Below are 17,099 nucleotides of genomic sequence, written 5' to 3'. Positions count from 1 at the left end.
CTTCCGCTGACCAAATTAGAGACAACTGGACCGTCAAAATACATCGTAGCAGATTATAACCCATTGAATAAAGTAGGGCATCATGAGCCCATCTAGAGAGGAATAAATAAATGAGTAAATTGAAAGTTTGAAATTGATAATTGCATAGTATCTAAGCAGGCCCTCCCCCAGGACTTATTAATTACAAAGAGGAAAGAGTACCTTTACGGTTACAGCCACTACCTTAATCAAGTGATCAAAGTGAAATCATGTACAGCCTGATAGGATGAAATGAGAAGTATGGAAATAGAATATCACTTCTATCATATCATATTGTTTTTACACCAGAGATGCATAACCTGAATCCAACCACGAGGACAAGTCAGGCAAACTCAGATTGAGGCATGTCTTACAGAATCACTGGCGTGTATCAAGGATTTGAAACTCAAGGAAAGGCTAAGATCTGTTCAATCCAAAGGAGACTAAAGAGAAACAACAACTAGATGCAGTCAGTATGTGACTCTGAACTGAATTTTTTTCTTATAAAAGATACTATTGAGATCTGGTCAAATTAGAATGGGGTCTAGGGAGAGGATGGGAGAAATGTATCAATGTGAATTTCCTGATACAGATGGTTGTATTCTGACTGTATCAAAGAATACTCTTATTTTTAGGAAATACTAAAATATTCAGAGTTGAAGGGGCATCAGGTTGGCAACTTACTCTCCAATGGTTCAGGAAAAAGCATTCTTCGAACTACAGACTTCTCTGCATGTGATTATTTCACAATAAAATAAAACCCCGCAAGATCCCATTTCACACATGTTAGAATGGCTAAAATAAAAGTGATAAATGTTAGGGAGGATATGCAGCAACTGGAACCCTCATTTATGGCTGGTTAATAATTGGAACTCTGATTTATGGCAACTTACTTCTAATAAAGTAACTCTTTATTAGAACCAGCCAGGGACTTCCCTGGTGGTGCAGTGGTAAGACTCCACGCTCCCAATGCAGGGGGCCCGGGTTCGATCCCTAGTCAGGGAACCAGATCCCACATGCCACAACTAAGGAGCTGGCGAGCCGCAACTAAGGAGCCCGCCTGCCACAACTAAGACCCGGCGCAACCAAATAAATAAATAAAAAGAAATTTAAGAAAAAGAAAAGTGTGTATTAACAACCAATTTATTAAAAAAAAAAAAAAGAACCAGCCAAATAGTTCTCCAAAGTTAAATGACCACCCAATGACCCAGCAATTCCACACCTAGGTTCTTTATGCCTAGAATGTCCTTTCTGCTTTTCTGTGCCTGGCAAAACTTTACTCCTTTTTCAAGAGTTTGCCTAAGTGACACTTGCCCTGAGAAGCCCCCAGTTATTTCTACTCTCTGAATTAGTAGCAGTAAGAATTTATAAAGTACTTACCTTTTCCATAGTACTTTTTTTTTTTGGTCTGCTGTGTTATTTAGTCTTTGCAATGACTTTGAGTGTTAATATTGGAAGGATACCAGAAGCCAGGTTTCTCATTATCAAAGAAGTGAAACGGAAAAAGGCAGAAGGAACCTTGTTTTATTGGTTGGAACAGAAGATACTGGAAGCTGCTCTACAGGTATGGAAACTGAGGCCCAGTGCTTACAAGGTGAGCCAGGGCAGCACCTACTGCGTGCCAACCTCTGTGCTAGGTCCGTTGTCACGGGTGATCTCATTCAATGTTTACAAGAACCTTTTTAGAAAAGCGCTATTTAATTCATTTTGCAGATAAAGAAAACTCAGACAAAGAGGATTTTAAAAAACACAACAAAACAAAAAACCTGTCACATTGCAGATAAATGGCAGACTAGAGGCTACTCTGCAGATAAGCTGCAGACTAGGATCCAAGCCCACTTTTGTCTCCAAACATATTTCTAAATATATTTGTCTTTCTCAGGCAGTCAATCAGCCAATAGTTTAAGGACCCAGTCTCCAGCCGCCATGGATGTGTGGAATTACTGGAGTAACCTGTCAGCCAAGACAGTCCAGGAGGACATCAGGCCAGTCCTACTGAGGAACATGGCTGAGGTCAAGGCTGTGTACACTCAAGCAGCTTGTGGCTGCCCACCCCCACCCTGAGACCTCTCCCCTGCTGATCTACCAAGACTCCTCAAATCCTTCCCCCTCCACAGCACCAACCCAGAAGATGAGCACTAGTTGGCCCCTAATTGGAAGACCCTGCTGAGTCCTTTGCACTGATTACAGCAGTGTTCTCCCTTCTCTGAATTTTTTGATTTTTTTTTTTTTTTTTTTTTTTAGATTTTTGGCCACACCACGCAGCATGTGGGATCTTAGTTCCCAAACCAGGGATCGAACCCGTGCCCCTTGCAGTGGAAGCATGGGGTCTTAACCACTGGACCACCAGGGAAGTCCCTGAATTTTTTGAATTACTAGTGGATTTTGTCAGCTGTTTTCTTCTGTTCCTCCATTGGTCTGCATCTTGTCAGAATAAAAAATGTATATTTCTTTAGGATTTCACAAGACTGTCCCACCCCTCTGCCTTTTCTTATTACCCAGTGATAGTAGCAGCAGTAGTAAGAGTGGTAGTAATAGCTCATTTTTTCAGCTCTTGCTCTAGACTGTGGTCTAGAGCACCTTTTCCTCTGCTTATTGACTATTCGTATATTTGCTTCTTTGAGATGTCTGTTCAAGTCTTTAACCCATTTCTTTACCGGATTGTTTGTCTTTTTATTGTTGACTTGTAATGGAGTTATTTTTGTATAGCCTGCATACAAGTTTCTTGCTGGATATGTGCTACAAATATGTTTCCCTGTTCTGTGGCTTGTCTATTCGTTTTCTTAAAGGTGTCCTTTGATGAGCAGAAACTCTTAATTTTGAGGAAGTCCAATTTATCTGTTTTTATATTGTCTACCGAGCTATTCTTTCATGTTTTCTTCTAGGATCTTTGTGAGTCTAGGTTTTATGTTTAGGCCTGTCATCTATCTCAGATTAATTTTTTGATACAGTGAGATGAGGTTGAGGTTCATTTTATTCCATATAAATATCCACTTATTCCAGCAATATTTCAACTTTCTTTTCCTCATTGAATTGACCTGGCACCTTTGTCAAAAATCAATTGACCATACATATATATCTGTTTCTGGACTCTTTATTCAGTGTTACTAATCAGATTTTTTTATTCTGGTACCTCACTATCTTGATTACTGTGGCTTTGTAGAAAATCTTGAAGTCAGCTGATGTTAGTCCTCCAAATTTCTGCTTTTTCAATATTATTTTTGCTATTCTAGATCCTTTGTATATTTCCATAGAAAGTTTAGAATCAGCTTGTCAGCTTCTTCAGAAAACCTGCTGGGATTTTTATAGGGATCATATTGAACCTATATATAAATTTAGGGAGAATGGATATCTTAATATCTATCTACAAGCATGGTATATCTTTTCATTGATTTCTATCTTTATATTTAAATTTCTTTTTCTCAGCAATATTTTGTCATTTTCAGCGTAGTAGAGGTGTGTTGCTCATCTTTTGTTAAATTTATTCCTAGATTTTTTGAAGCTCTTGTAAGTGGTATTGTTTTATTAATTTTCCTTTTCAATTTCTCATTGCTAGTATATAGAAAATACAATTAATTTTTGTATCTGCAAAATAACTTTCTGTCCTGCAACCTTAATTAATTCACATATTAGGTCTAGCAGCTTTTTTGTAAGTTCTGTGTAATTTTCTGCATAAACAATGATGCCATATATAAATAACGTAATCTTTATGCCTTTTATTTCTTTTTCTTGCTTTATTACACTGCCTAGGATGTGGGCCTCCAGTACCATGTTGAATAGAAGTGGTTAGAATGGACATCCTTGCCTTGTTCCTAATTATGGGGCAAGGATTTATTGCTTCACATTAAGTGTGATGTTAGCTATAGGTATTCTGTAGCTCTTCATCAGGTTAGGAAATTCCCTTCTTTGTCAGGGGTTCCCAAGACTGCCCTCAGGTTCAATGATTTGCTAGAAGGACTCACAGAACCCAGAAAATCTGTTATACTCATGGTATAGTATTACAGTGAAAAGAAACAGATTAGGATCAGCAAAGGTAAAAGGCACGTAAGGCAAAGTCCAGGAGCCACCAGATGCAAGCTTCTTGTTGTCCTCCCAATGGAATAGCGCGGACAGTGCTTAATTCTCCCAGCAATGAGAATGTGTGATGTGGGACAACATGTACACAGTATTTGTCAACCAGGGAAGCCCACAGGATTTCACTGGGGATCAGTCATGTATGCATGGAGCACCCAGCCGCTGGCTTTAGTTAATCAGTCTCTAGTCCCTCCAGAGGTCGAACTCATACAGCTTGGTCCAAGACCCCAACATTAATCACATTGTTAGTGTAAAATGTCTGGTGTGGTCCAAGGCCCCAGGGGTACAAGAACAGTCTTTATCAGGCAGGATGTTCTAAGAGCTTGGTGGTTATCTCCCAGGAACTGGTCCAGGGCCAGTTTCTTTGAAACGTGTAGAGTTGGAACACCCAAACCTGCTGCATCAGCCCTTTCCCGCACACTCTCTAGTACTAGTTCGTTGAAACATTTTATTATGAAGGTATCTTGAATTTTTCAAATGCTTTTTCTGTATCTAATGAGATGATCATCTGCTTTTCTTTTCTGTTAATGTACATTACACTGATTGATTTTAAGATGTTAAACCAACTCTGCCTTCCTGGGATAAACCCCACTTGGCCATGATGCATTGCTGTTTTTATACATTGTTAAATTCAGTTTGCTTGTATTTTGTTAGGGATGTTTGCATTTATGTTCATGAAGGTATTTGTCTAATTTTCCTTTCTTGTCATATCTTTGTTAGATTTCCGTATCAGGGTAATGCTGGCCTCATAAAATGATTTGTAATTGTTCTCTCTCCTCTCTTCTTGCCCAGGTATACTACATTCCTACCTCTTTCTCATCTTAGGGAAAAACATTTAGCCTTTCACCATAAGGTATGATGTTAGCTGTAGATTTTTTGTAGATGTCTTCTATCAGATTAAGGAAGTTCCCTCCTATACACACTTCTCTTCACCTTGCTTGATTTGCTCCACAGCAGTATATAGAGGTATTCTTCATTCCTTACAGCTCCATAGTACTCCAGAGTTTATTAAGCCAGTTCCAGGTTGATGGACATATGGTTAGTTTTCAGGATTTTGCTGTATTAAAATTGAATTACACAATTGCTACAATCATATTATTGCTGTATCTTTGGGATAGAGTCATAGAAGTCATATTTCTGGGTTAGAAAGTAAATATAATTTTGCTAGATATTACCAAATTTCCCTCCATAGGTGTTAACACCACTTGGCATTTTTTTATGCAATTCAAAATAAATTGCAAACATCAGTACACTTATCCTTAAATACTTCAGCATGTATGTCATTAACTAGAGTTCAATATTTATTTACAGTTTTTCTGACTATTCTTGCATGTTTCCAAATGAATTTTATAATTGACTTGTCTGACTTCAAGATGGCGGGGGAGGGGAACCTGGTGATATTTTTATTGGGATCACATTATATTTTTAAATTAGGGAGAGCTAACAGCTTTATGATATTTCTTTTTTCAGTCCAAGAACATGATATATCTTTTCATTTGTTACAGTATATTTTTTTTATATTTCAAGAACATCTGTGAGTTTTGGGCTTTTCTTACTAAGTTTACGCTGCAATTTTTGTTGTTATTGTTTTTTAATCTTTTTTGTTTTGGCTCTTGCAAATGGAGTCTTCTCTTTCATTGTATCTTCCAACTCTAAACCAGGTACTTTCTGATGAACATCTAAGTCATTTTTTTGTTATTATAAGCAGTGCTGAATATCCTTGAAACTATATCTTTGTGCATATCTATGATACTTAGAATAGCAGATGTATTTTTCAAAGATGGCTGCACCCAAACATATCCCGTGCCCCGTGGTCTTATTAAAATGTGATTTTGTTACTGCTTCATTGAGTGTGAGATATGAGGTCTGTATTCCCTCTCCTTGAACCTGAGTGGACCATTGCAGCTGCCTGGGCAGTGGAATATGACAGAAAGGACAGTTTGTTATAAACTGAGGCTGAGGCTGTTATAAAAGGCCTTGAAGCTTTTACCATAGTCTCTGAGACTGCTTTCTTTGGGGGAAGCCAGCTGCCATGCCAGGTAACATATTGACATGGCCCCACGAGGCTCCTCCCAGCACCAACACAGAGCTGTGTGAATGAGCTTCCCTGGAAGTGAACCCTCCAGCCCCAGTCAAGCCTTCAGATGGTGGGGCCCCATTGCCCTATAATGGTACCCTCATGAGTCAGAACCGCCCAGCCAAGCTGCTCCCAAATTCCTGACCCCAGAAACATGGATAGATGGTAAATGATTAATGTTGTTTCAAGGCACTAAATTTTAGAGTGGTCTGTTACTCAGCCATAGTAACTGGAACACTTAACATGATTGATATTATAATTACTTTTGAAATTTCTGTTGTTAATGTTGTATAGAGGAGCATTTCCAAAACAGCCTTTCTTAGAACACTAGTCTAGGTGTTCTAAGGTCACATCCCAGCCCAGCCATTTACTAACTGTGTGACCTGGGCAAGTTTCCTAACTTCCCTATACCTCAGTTTCCTCCTCTGTAAAAAGGCCATTAATACTAGTAACTACTTTATAGGGATGTATGACATTAAATAAGTTTATGCATATACAGTGCTTAGAAAAGTGCCCAATACCTCATAAGCCCTCGGTAAACGTTAGCTGGCATTAATTATATCATCCTTATATGCATTTACATTGTTCTTTTTATTTTTAGTCCTTCTGCCTAGTAACGTGGAAATTATCTTAGATCTTTTTAGTAATCTGCCTAGAATTTTCATAGTGCTGTATGAATTCCATTACAAGGCCCGTTGTTTCATAACCAGGTTGTTTTTCCTCGTATTAGCCATTTATTGACAATTATAAAGTATCCGTTCATTCAACCTATATTTATTAAACACTAAATGGCACACACTCATCTAGAGCCTAGGGCCACACAGCATCTGCGACTTATGAAGTCAGGTACTCTGCTCTCAGAGCGTGCACTGCAGTGGAGTGAGACAGACAGTAAAGAAATGAACGAGCAGGATGGTTCCAGACTGCAGTGACTGCTGGGGAGAAGACAGACAGGGGCACAGAGTAACAGGAGGAGGCCTGTTTTAGGTAGGAGAGTCAGAGGAGGCCTCTGTGAGCATGTGAAGTTGCACCTGGCCCTGAGGGTGGAAGGGAATACACTGTGGGAGGAGCCCAGGGCCAGTGCCAAGTGCTGAGGCTTAGGGACCTGAGTCAAGGCCTTGCCCCCCAGTGGATATGTAAAGACTTGTGCTTTTATGGTTCAGTTATTTTCAGATATTACTTATATATTATATTTGTTATATAACACGTGCATGTGTGTAGTCAGCAACACTTTTGCATTGGTGTAAGACAACCAGCTTCTTGGGTTTGTTGAACTTAGAGCAGTCGGCCTTCGCTGCCCACGTGTAGAGTGTGGGTTCAGGAGGTCGGGCTGTTCAGGTGTCCTTTCCTTCGGTGCGTCCTGATGGCACTCGTCCTGCTGCGTGTTATGGCTGGGGGTGTGCGGTCTGCCATGTAGTAAGTGCCCCACTAGAGCTGTGTGGGGATGGCCGCTGGGCCCAGGGCAGCAGCTCTGCTCTCCCCCAGAGGGCACAGAGCAAGCGTGAGGGCCACGTGTGACTCCTCTCTGCTTTCAGGTGGAATCCTGTGTAAGTAAATGATATGACTGCTAATTTTTTATCTTTAGATCTAAGCTGGAACCAGAACCAAATACAAAGACAAGACAATCCATGTCTTCTGAGAAAGTTTCACAGAATCCTTCAAAAGACTCTGAAGAAAGACCTGTCACTGAAGAATTTCCAGGTATGAATTAAAATCAGAATCTTGCCTTGCGCCTCTTCCTTGTGACACGTTGGCCAAAATACAAAGCAGAAAAAGAAGGAACACAGCCCCAGACATCTTGTGGTGTTAGTATTTGCATAAAGCAAAGGAAACACGGAAGTGTCAGTCTTTTTTGGTCACAGTTGGATCTTAATGCCGCCGCAAGGGCGGGGTGGGAGGATCCCACAGTCACCTGGCAGCCGCCAAGGTCTAGAGAAAGGGCCTGAGTTGCTGCGCACCAGTGGGGTGGGGACTGGAGACTTAGAACCTGGAAGAATCATGGGGATCTCTGCCTGTCAGTCTCAGGAACGGTGGGGCGCTGCCTCCCCTGCACCCACGCAGTGCACTGTCAGCACTGACCTTGCCTGGACCTGACCATCCTGCCTTGGGGCGGAGCCTGTGGTGTCAGCCGCCTTTGTCAGCCAATTGAGCCAGTAGGACAAAATGCAAGTCTGGGTTTATACACTTCCTGTCTTCATGTTTGCTAGCCGGCCCATAACTTAGAACAGCTCCTAACACATGATAGATGCTGGATAAATACAGTGTCTCTATGAAGTCTGGAAACATAGGGGAATGTATATATAATGCTGTCAGGGACATCTTCAATCCATGTGTCTGGCCAGGGTGGCCACCCTGTGTAGGGGATGCATGCTTAGTTTGCTGTATCTCAGAGGCACATGAGATTTTGCTTTGTGTGAATCCCAGGATGCTGAGGCCCGAGAGTCTTCCTCGCCTCCTCTTCTGTACTCTCACAATGGCTGTCATTTACTGCATACCTCCCAGGTACTAGGCACTGTCCTGAATCTTCACAGACATCACCACCATCCTTGTAGCAGCCCTCTGGGATGGATTTTATGACCTTTTTCTTGTCCAAGTTAAAAGTTCATAAATGGTGGACCTGGCATTTACATGTGCATCTGTGCTGCCCTTCCATCTAATTTATTCCCTACATATTACAAGCGAGGGAATTCAGAATGCATTTGGGGCTTTGTGAGCCTGAAAGATGCCAGAGGCCTTTCTGTAGCTGAAAACAGCTTCTGTCGGAAGGGCAAGGAGACTGGCGTTCAGTGACCACCCCCTTCATTGTGCTGGTCACCCACTGGGGGTGTCAACAAATCAAGTCTCACTGAGTCTTTTGAGGTGTTATTGTCATCATTTTGTGTGTGAGGAAACAGAGCTTTGAAGAAATTATATAACCTATCAAAAGTCAGATAACAAGATAAGAGCGTCACTGGGATTCCAGGTGTGGGTCACTCTTTGTCAAGCCTGAGCCCATCCTCTCTGGAGGCTGCCTTGTCCCATAGGCCAGAGGCCTCGCACACACCCTCCCATCCCCATCTCCGCTTGTTCCTAATGAGGGAAAACCCCAGCATCAGTCACAAAGTGATGGGGCCCTGCTTTTCGTAAACAATACATAGGGGTATCATATCTAAATTTACTCCTGCCAGACATAGCTGCTCGACCCTTTATCCATCCATTCATTCATTCAGGAACTATTGTCAGGGCTGCTGAGAGTGGGGAGAAGCCAGTCCAGAGTCTTGGGGCCCAGGTGAGGGTAAATCTCACTTAGAGAGAGTCTGCCCTTGCTGGGTCCCTCGCTCACAGTGAGAACTGTTATGCCAGGCACTGCGCTAGGTGTTGGGGATACAGGAGCGAGTAGAAAATAGGCACATGTGCTTGCAGTCCAGAGGGGAACAGATGGTAATGGAATATTACACAACTGGGTACACAGTCAGTCTGTGCTATAAGAGAGGGGGTCCTGGTAATAGAGATATGGCCCACTGGAGAGGTTGGAGTCCTTGAGGTTTCAGTAAAGACCCAAGGGCAGTGAGGAGTGAGCCATGTGGCTCTCTGTGGGAAGAGAGTCACAGGCAAAGGAAGCAGAAGTGCCTGGTGTGCTAATGAGCAGCCGGGAGGCTGCAGAGTAAGGGAAGAGCAGAGGGACAGGAAGCAAGCAAGTACCAGGGCACCAAGGTCATGGGGCCTTCCGGGCCACGGGAGAGCTGTTTACTCTGAATGAGGTGGGAGGCCACCAGGATGCTTGCACAGAGGACTGTCACACAGAGGACTACATTTGAGCAGGGTCCCTCTGGCTGCTCTGTTAAAGTAGATTGTTTAGGGGATGAAGAAGCAAAATAGGGACAGTTAGGAGGCTGCTAAAGTCTCCTAGGAGCAAGGTGGTGGTGTAGCACACCAAGCATGGTAGCTGGGACGTGGAGAAGTAGAATTCTGGATATATTTTGAAAGTTGAACCACAGAATGTGCTCCCTGGATGTGGGGCATGAGGAGGAGATGGGGCAAGGAAGGCTGCAGTGGTTGTTGGCAGTGCGAAGAAGGTGGCTGCCCTTCACTGAGATGTGGGAGGCTGAGGGGGGGCGGGCTGGGGGCTGCAGATCAGCTCAGTGTGGAGTATGTTAATTTAGGGATGCCTGGCACAGAGGTTGAACAGGAAGTTGGGTTTATGAGTCTAGAGGTCAGGGGACAGGTCTTTAGATCACGTCAATCCCATGAGACAGGCTGGGATCCCTGAGGAATGAGGGTCAGTGGAAAGAGGATGACGCACTAAGCCTCCCGATCTGGTCTTCCCTGTTTTGTCTTTCTCCCCGGCACTTGTCACTACCGTTCTATATGTTTGACTCATTTATATCCTTTATGCTCTGGCTCCCCTACTAAAACTTAAGTTCCACAGGGACAGGAATTTCTGTATGTGCTTTGTTCAGTGCTGTAACACTGGCACCCAGAACAATACCTGGCACATAGGAGGTGCTCATTAAATCTTTGTTGAAAAAAATGAATGAATGAAGACTCTGTTTGGAGCACTGATTGCTTTCAGTTGCTGTGGAAATATTTCCTGAAGCAAAAGGAACTTAATGCCTCTCGGTGGTAGAAAACAAATGGTCACTGAAAGAATGCTGTTCCTCACAGTTTATTTTTTTATCTTAAAGTCAGTATTTGGATGCTTTATAATCACGAAGTTATCTCCTGACTAAGCCAGCCCACCAATATGTTGAGAGAACCCTCCAGTTTAGCTTCTGATCAACGTGTAGGAGCAGAATGGTGTGAAGGGTGTCTCTCTGGAGGCCGTCAAGGTCCCAGCTGCAGCATTTAGTGGCACTTCCGAGAACCATTTCCCCCATTTTGTAAATACATCTCAGGACTCCTCCCGCCCCATCTTGGTCCTCTCTTGCTTTTTCCCCTGTATCCTGGCCCCTGCTGCCACTCCTGGCTCCACTTCACTGTCCCCACAGCTCCACCAGGCAGCTCTTTCCTCCATGGTCATTTGGTGATGCTTATTTCTGAGCCATCCCTTCCTTGGTTATGTGGAGTCCCAAAGGGTAATAAAATCTTAACTAGTGCATTTTAAAAATGTGCACACTTTATGTACAAATTCCTGCATATGTAACAGGCTTTTTCTACCTCATTTTGTTTGTTTTTCCCAAAAGAAAGCTATTACCGTTGCTGTACCCCACCTTTATCCATTTTCTGTTCATGGAGATGGGCCATCCCTTCCTCTGAGTGTGAGGGAAGGGAAAGCACAGTGGTTGCAGTGTGATGTCATGGAAGGGTCTGAACCTTGGTTTCGCAGTCTGGCCTCTGTCCTGCACCGTGACCTTGGACAAGTTATTTGAACTCTGAGCCTCAACTTTCTTGTAGTATCATGTGGCTGTGGTTTGTTGTGAGCATTTCAGGAGCTAGTGTAAAGGGCCAGGCAGTGTCTGGCATGTGCAGCAGTAGGGTTCCACAAAGAGCACATTTTACGTTAGTTCGTAAAGCAGCCATGACGAGATCCATTGCTTGACACTAAGGATTGGGCAGGATTCTTTTTCAAATGAGTACTGGAAGTCAATTAGTAGGCTGGCCAAGATAGCAAAGGCAATTAGGAAGGCAAAGGAAATGAAAGTCTAGATTAGGAAGGAAGTTTTTTCAATTTACAAACTGCCTGGTATTGTGTACAGAAAATTTTAAGGAATCCACCAATAAAAGAAAAGTAGTAAATGAGTTCAGCAAGGTTGCAGGATACAAAACCATTATACAGAGATTTCATTTCTGTATACTTTCAATGAATAACCCAAAAATAGAATTTAAAAAGCAACAATTCCTTTATGATAGCATCAGAAAGAATAAATTCAACAAAAATATAAAACATACTTTGAAGGCTGCAAATCATTGTTGAAAGAAATTAAAAATGATCCGAATAAATTGAAAAATATCCCAAGATCATGAATCAGAAGAATTAGTGTTGTTAAGATGGCAGTACACCCCAAAATGATCTACAGTTTCAATGCATTCCTCTTCAGAATCCCAGCTGATTTCTTTGTGAAAATTGACAAGTTGATTCTAAAATCCATGAGGAAGTTAGGGGAACTCAGGATAACCAAAACAGTCTTGGAAAAGAACAAAGTAGGAGGACTCACACTTCCCAATTTCGAAACTTACTACAAAGCAACAGTAATCAAGACAGTGTGGTACTGGCACAAGGACGGACATATGGACCAATGGGACAGAATTGAGAATCCAGAATTAAAACCGTGTGGCTCTGGTCAACTGAGTTCCAACAAGGGGACCAAGATCATTCAAGGGGGCAAGAACGGTCTCTTCAACAAATGGTGCTGGGAAAATTGGATATCCACATGCAAAAGAACAAAGTTTGACACTTAACTCACACCATTTATAAAAAAGTAACTCAAATAGACCAAACGCCTACACAGAGCTAAAACCCTAAAACTCTTATAAGAAAGCGTAGGGCTGGGGCTTCCCTGGTGACGCAGTGGTTGAGAATCTGCCTGCCAATGCAGGGGACACGGGTTCGAGCCCTGGTCTGGGAAGATCCCACATGCCACGGAGCAACTGGGCCCGTGAGCCACAATTACTGAGCCTGCGTGTCTGGAGCCTGTGCTCCTCAACGAGAGGCCCGCGCACCGCGATGAAGAGTGGCCCCAGCTTGCCACAACTAGAGAAAGCCCATGCACAGAAACGAAGACCCAACACAGCCATAAATAAATAAATAAATTTTAAAAAAAAGAAAGCATAGGGCTAAATCTTCCTGACCTCAGATTTGACAAAAGATTAACGAGGATATGACACCAAAACACAAGCAACAAAAGGAAAAATTAGATAAACTGGGCTTCACCAAAATTAAAAGCTTTTGTGCTTTAAAGGTTAAAAAAAAAAGAAAGTGAAAAAAGCCCACAGAATGGGAGAAAATATTTGAAAATCATATATCTGATAAGGGGTCTATATCTAGAACATGGAAAGAACTTTTACAAGTCAATAAGAAAATGATAACCCAATTTTAAAATGGGCAAAGGGTCTGAATAGAAATCTCTCCGAAGAAGAAATACAAATGGCCAAAAAGCACACGAAAAGATGCACGACATCATTAGTAATCAGGGAAATGCAAATCAAAAGCACAATGAGATTCCACTTCACACCTACCAGGATGGCTAGAATGAAAAAGGCAGACAATAAGTGCGTTTGCAGGATGTGGAGAAATCAGAACCCTCCTGCAGGTAAAAGTTCTCCAGGCAGAGGGACCAGCCAGTGAAAAGATCAAAGAGGGAGAAATGAGCTGGCATATTTCCACACACGTGCACACACACGTACACGCACACACACAAGAGGGAGGCACCAGTGAGAATGGTACAAGAAGGGGTGAGAGACGGAGGCAGAGGCCTGATCACACAGGGCCCTATAGGCCGTGGGAAAGGTTCAGCTCTGAGTCTGTGTGTAGTGAGGAGCCCTGGAGGTTGTTAAGCTGAGTGTGACAAGGCCCGGGTCACATTTAAAACCTCCCTGACTACCGTGTGGAGCTGGAGTGGAGTGAGAAAAAGAGGAACCAAGTGGCCTTGTTGGGAATCTATTGCAGGAGGCCACACGCCAGTGGGATGAGGTGTCACCTGAGGGACGTGGTGGTGGAGATGGCCACGGAGACAAGGGCTCAAACTCTGCTCACACTTGGGAACTGAAGGTTAGCCAGTAGGTAGGACGCGAGAGGTGAGGGAAAGAGAGCCATCAAGGGCAACTTCTAGGTTTGGGCTGGACCAACCAAGATGAGGAAGGTGCGAGGATCGGCAGTGAGGCCGGGAGGAGTGAGAGGGAGCAGAATCATATTCTGGCTACACGTGTGAGGTCTGAGATGCCTATTGGATTTTCAGGTGGAAATTGTGAATCCGTTGGAGTGAGCCTAGAGATCAGGGAAGAACTCAGGGCTGGAGGTCTTTGGGAGTCATAGGACATAGGCATTCAGAGCCGCAGGCCTGGATGCGTCACCTAAGGGGAATGTGTGGGGAGGGGAGAAGCCTGCGTAGACCTCCGTGGTGCTGCCAGTTTTCCAGGGCCTTTGCCATTTCATCTCCGTCCCCACCTCGATGCTAGCAGGTAAATCTTGTCCCCCACACCCAGCTGGTTCCTCTTAGGGGTCGTATATCTGCCCTTTTCTCTGTGCCATTGGATGACAGCTTTTTCCTGTCCATGGGAATTTTGCTAAGGTTATCTACAGTTAGCAGAAGGATTTTTAAAATCTGGGCTATGTAGTGTCTTTTTGCTTATCTTTTCAGGTTTTTCATTTTGCTTTTGAAACATGAGAGGTAACTTAGAAAAAATACTTTAGTGTAGGACTAGGCGGTACACTTCTAGGCAGAGGGTGGTTTCTTGCTTGTCATACTCCTGTTTCTTGAAAAAGGCACTAGTCTTGTTACTTTTTGATTTGGGCAGTACAATAAAGCACCTCTGTGGGCACAGCTGCCCTTCTATGCATGTCTGAGGTTTAGGTTTTTTTCCTTCCACATTCTTACTCAGCCAGGATGAGATCTTTGTGGACCCATTTATAATTTGTTTCCTGACATTGGTTTCCGCTAAGATGGGTACAGTTATTTGTGAATACTTCTTGCCCTTCTTCTCCAGTCAGTCACGGGTCCTGCCCTCAATTGACAGGGAAGCTCAGATTCCAGCCCCTGAGAAAGTGAGTAGTGCCAAAAAAGAGGGCACAGGTGGGAAAGACGTAGTCCACTCAGAGGGCCAGGGAACTTCAGGAGGAGGTGGTCCGGAGAAATGAGTCTGAACCTGAAAAAGGGGAAGCTTAGAATGTTCTAGGCAGAGGAAACAGCATGAGTAAATACTCAGAGGCCGGAAAGCGTGGGAGAGGTATGGAATGTAGTCAGTAAAGAAACCACTTCTGGGTCAGCAAAACTCACAGAAAGGGGAGGAGGAGTTGGGCCTTAAGGTGGGAAAGGTGGATGGGGCCAGACCATACGGAGGGCCTTGAGTACTGGACCAAGGAGTCTGGACTTGAGTGCCTTGGCATCGGGGTGCATGGAGGTCTGGGCAGAGCACTCGCATGGGGTGTGCCGTGCTTCAGGCTGATTCTTACAGCTGCAGGTCAGGGTGGCTCCAGGTAGCTGCAAAGGCTCTTAACAAACTTTCCATTCCAGCTCAGAGCTGATTTATGCTTCGTTCTGATGTGAATATGTTTCTGTGTTTCTAAATTTGATGTTCTTATCCTTAAAACACATAAAGGTAAAAGCTTGAGATGGATACAATAATGAGGTCAGGTAGGAGATAGAGGGCTCTAGGGGTGGGGGTGGGATGAGTGAAAAGTACAGATGTTCCACCTGAAGAATGTGGTCTCAGAAAAACACCTCCTCAGCTTCTAAAGAGGTTTTCAACCTTTTATAAATATCTTTAATATAAAAATTATGTATTATATTTATAGGTCCTATATTATATCTAAGTTATACATGTGTCTTTTATAAATATGATGACAGTTCTGGCAAAAACAGCCAATTTTTAAAAACTTGCACAAGGTCGCAGATGACATGGAGTTTTTTTGTGATGACATATCCAGAATAATAACCATACCTTGTACATAGGTCTGCCTAATCTTCTTTCTCTAAATTGGTGCTATCATTATGTTCTTTTCCCTTATCAGTCTCAAAGCAAAAACTCTGGACTTCTGCCCATCTCATGGGGCTGAGAGCAGCTATGGGAAATTTACTGAGATTGGGGAAGAAAAGAAAAAGAAGCAGTATTTGCCTTTAAGTACTTGGCAACCCACTGACAAGCCCAGAGGCACTGCTGAGACACCCGACACAAAGTCACCTATCCAAAAAGAGACCCCATTACAGCCTCCGCCCAGGAGTGACGCTCTGCCTCCCCCCACCCCCCTCCCACCTTGCTCCCAGCCCACCCCTGGATGAGCCGCATAGGCCTCTCTATCAGGGTCCTGGGTGGGGCACCCCTTCTGGGAGCTGTGCTGTTGTTCTGCTCTGTCAGAGAGCTGGCCCATGTTTATGTGATCCCGGTCAAAGTGTTCTCTAGATTAAAAGTAAAATTACCGCCAGTCAGCAGCCCATGCCCAGGTTCCCGTCCTGGAGTACATCAAAATGCACCAAAGCATGGACTGGCACACGTACCATTGTACCAGCAGAAAACCCAAAGTAACCAAAGGTTTATCAGTGGCGTCACGGTTACACAGAAAATTCCTCACAGTGGGATGTCACGCGGCAATTAAAAGAGCAAGGCAGGGCCTCCCTGGGGGCGCAGTGGTTGGGAGTCCGCCTGCCGATGCAGGGACGCGGGTTCGTGACCCGGTCCGGGAGGATCCCACATGCCGCGGAGCGGCTGGGCCCGTGAGCCATGGCTGCTGAGCCTGCACGTCCGGAGCCTGTGCTCCGCAACGGGAGAGGCCACAACAGTGAGAGGCCCGCGTACCGCAAAAAAAAAAAAGAACAAGGTAGATATATGTGGAATGACATTGGGTAATCACCCAGGTGCATTGTTAAGTTATAAAAAGCAAGTTTTAGAACAATGTGTTACCACTGATATCTTTGTGAAAAGCACACTGCCACACACACAGAACTATAAATTATCTCTAGGCTGCGGAGGAGGCAGGGAATCACATATCTGTGTGTGTGTGTGTGTGTGTGTGTGAGTGTGCTGGATAGAGCCTGCGAGACTCCATCAAAGCACTGACAAACAGTGGTTACTTCTGGGAGGGGAATGGGATTGGCGTGGTATGTCATTTCCTCTATTTTTTATATATGTATATATATTTTTTTTTTTAATGAAATTACCCATACATTTTGCAGTCTTTAAAAAGTAGAGGGAGGGGTATAAGCATACGAGTATGTGTTTTGAAGTCAAGTCCACTTGAAAACTGGTCCTGAAGAATGTCCATTTGGTTTGCGACCATTACTGAGATCAGGGCAATACT

The 17,099-nt window shown here is 43.6% G+C and overlaps 1 protein-coding gene across 3 annotated transcripts in view; it reads left to right on the top strand.

Annotated features, from left to right (window-relative positions):
- The window catches only part of STX18 (syntaxin 18), a 122,036-nt gene that overhangs the window by 90,368 nt on the left and 14,569 nt on the right, over positions 1-17,099 (top strand). For all 3 annotated transcript variants that reach the window (XM_024741819.1, XM_024741818.1, XM_024741820.1), the window contains exon 6: positions 7,755-7,870. In XM_024741819.1, coding sequence (XP_024597587.1) covers positions 7,755-7,870 — 116 coding nt within the window. The remainder of the gene's footprint in view (positions 1-7,754; positions 7,871-17,099) is intronic.

The sequence above is a fragment of the Neophocaena asiaeorientalis genome, unplaced genomic scaffold (genome assembly GCF_003031525.2).
Source record: "Neophocaena asiaeorientalis asiaeorientalis breed wild unplaced genomic scaffold, Neophocaena_asiaeorientalis_V1.1 scaffold218, whole genome shotgun sequence".
In the NCBI taxonomy this organism is placed as follows: domain Eukaryota; kingdom Metazoa; phylum Chordata; class Mammalia; order Artiodactyla; family Phocoenidae; genus Neophocaena; species Neophocaena asiaeorientalis.
Note: the sequence above shows the minus strand (reverse complement) of the source record. Positions and strands in the feature narration are given on the sequence as shown.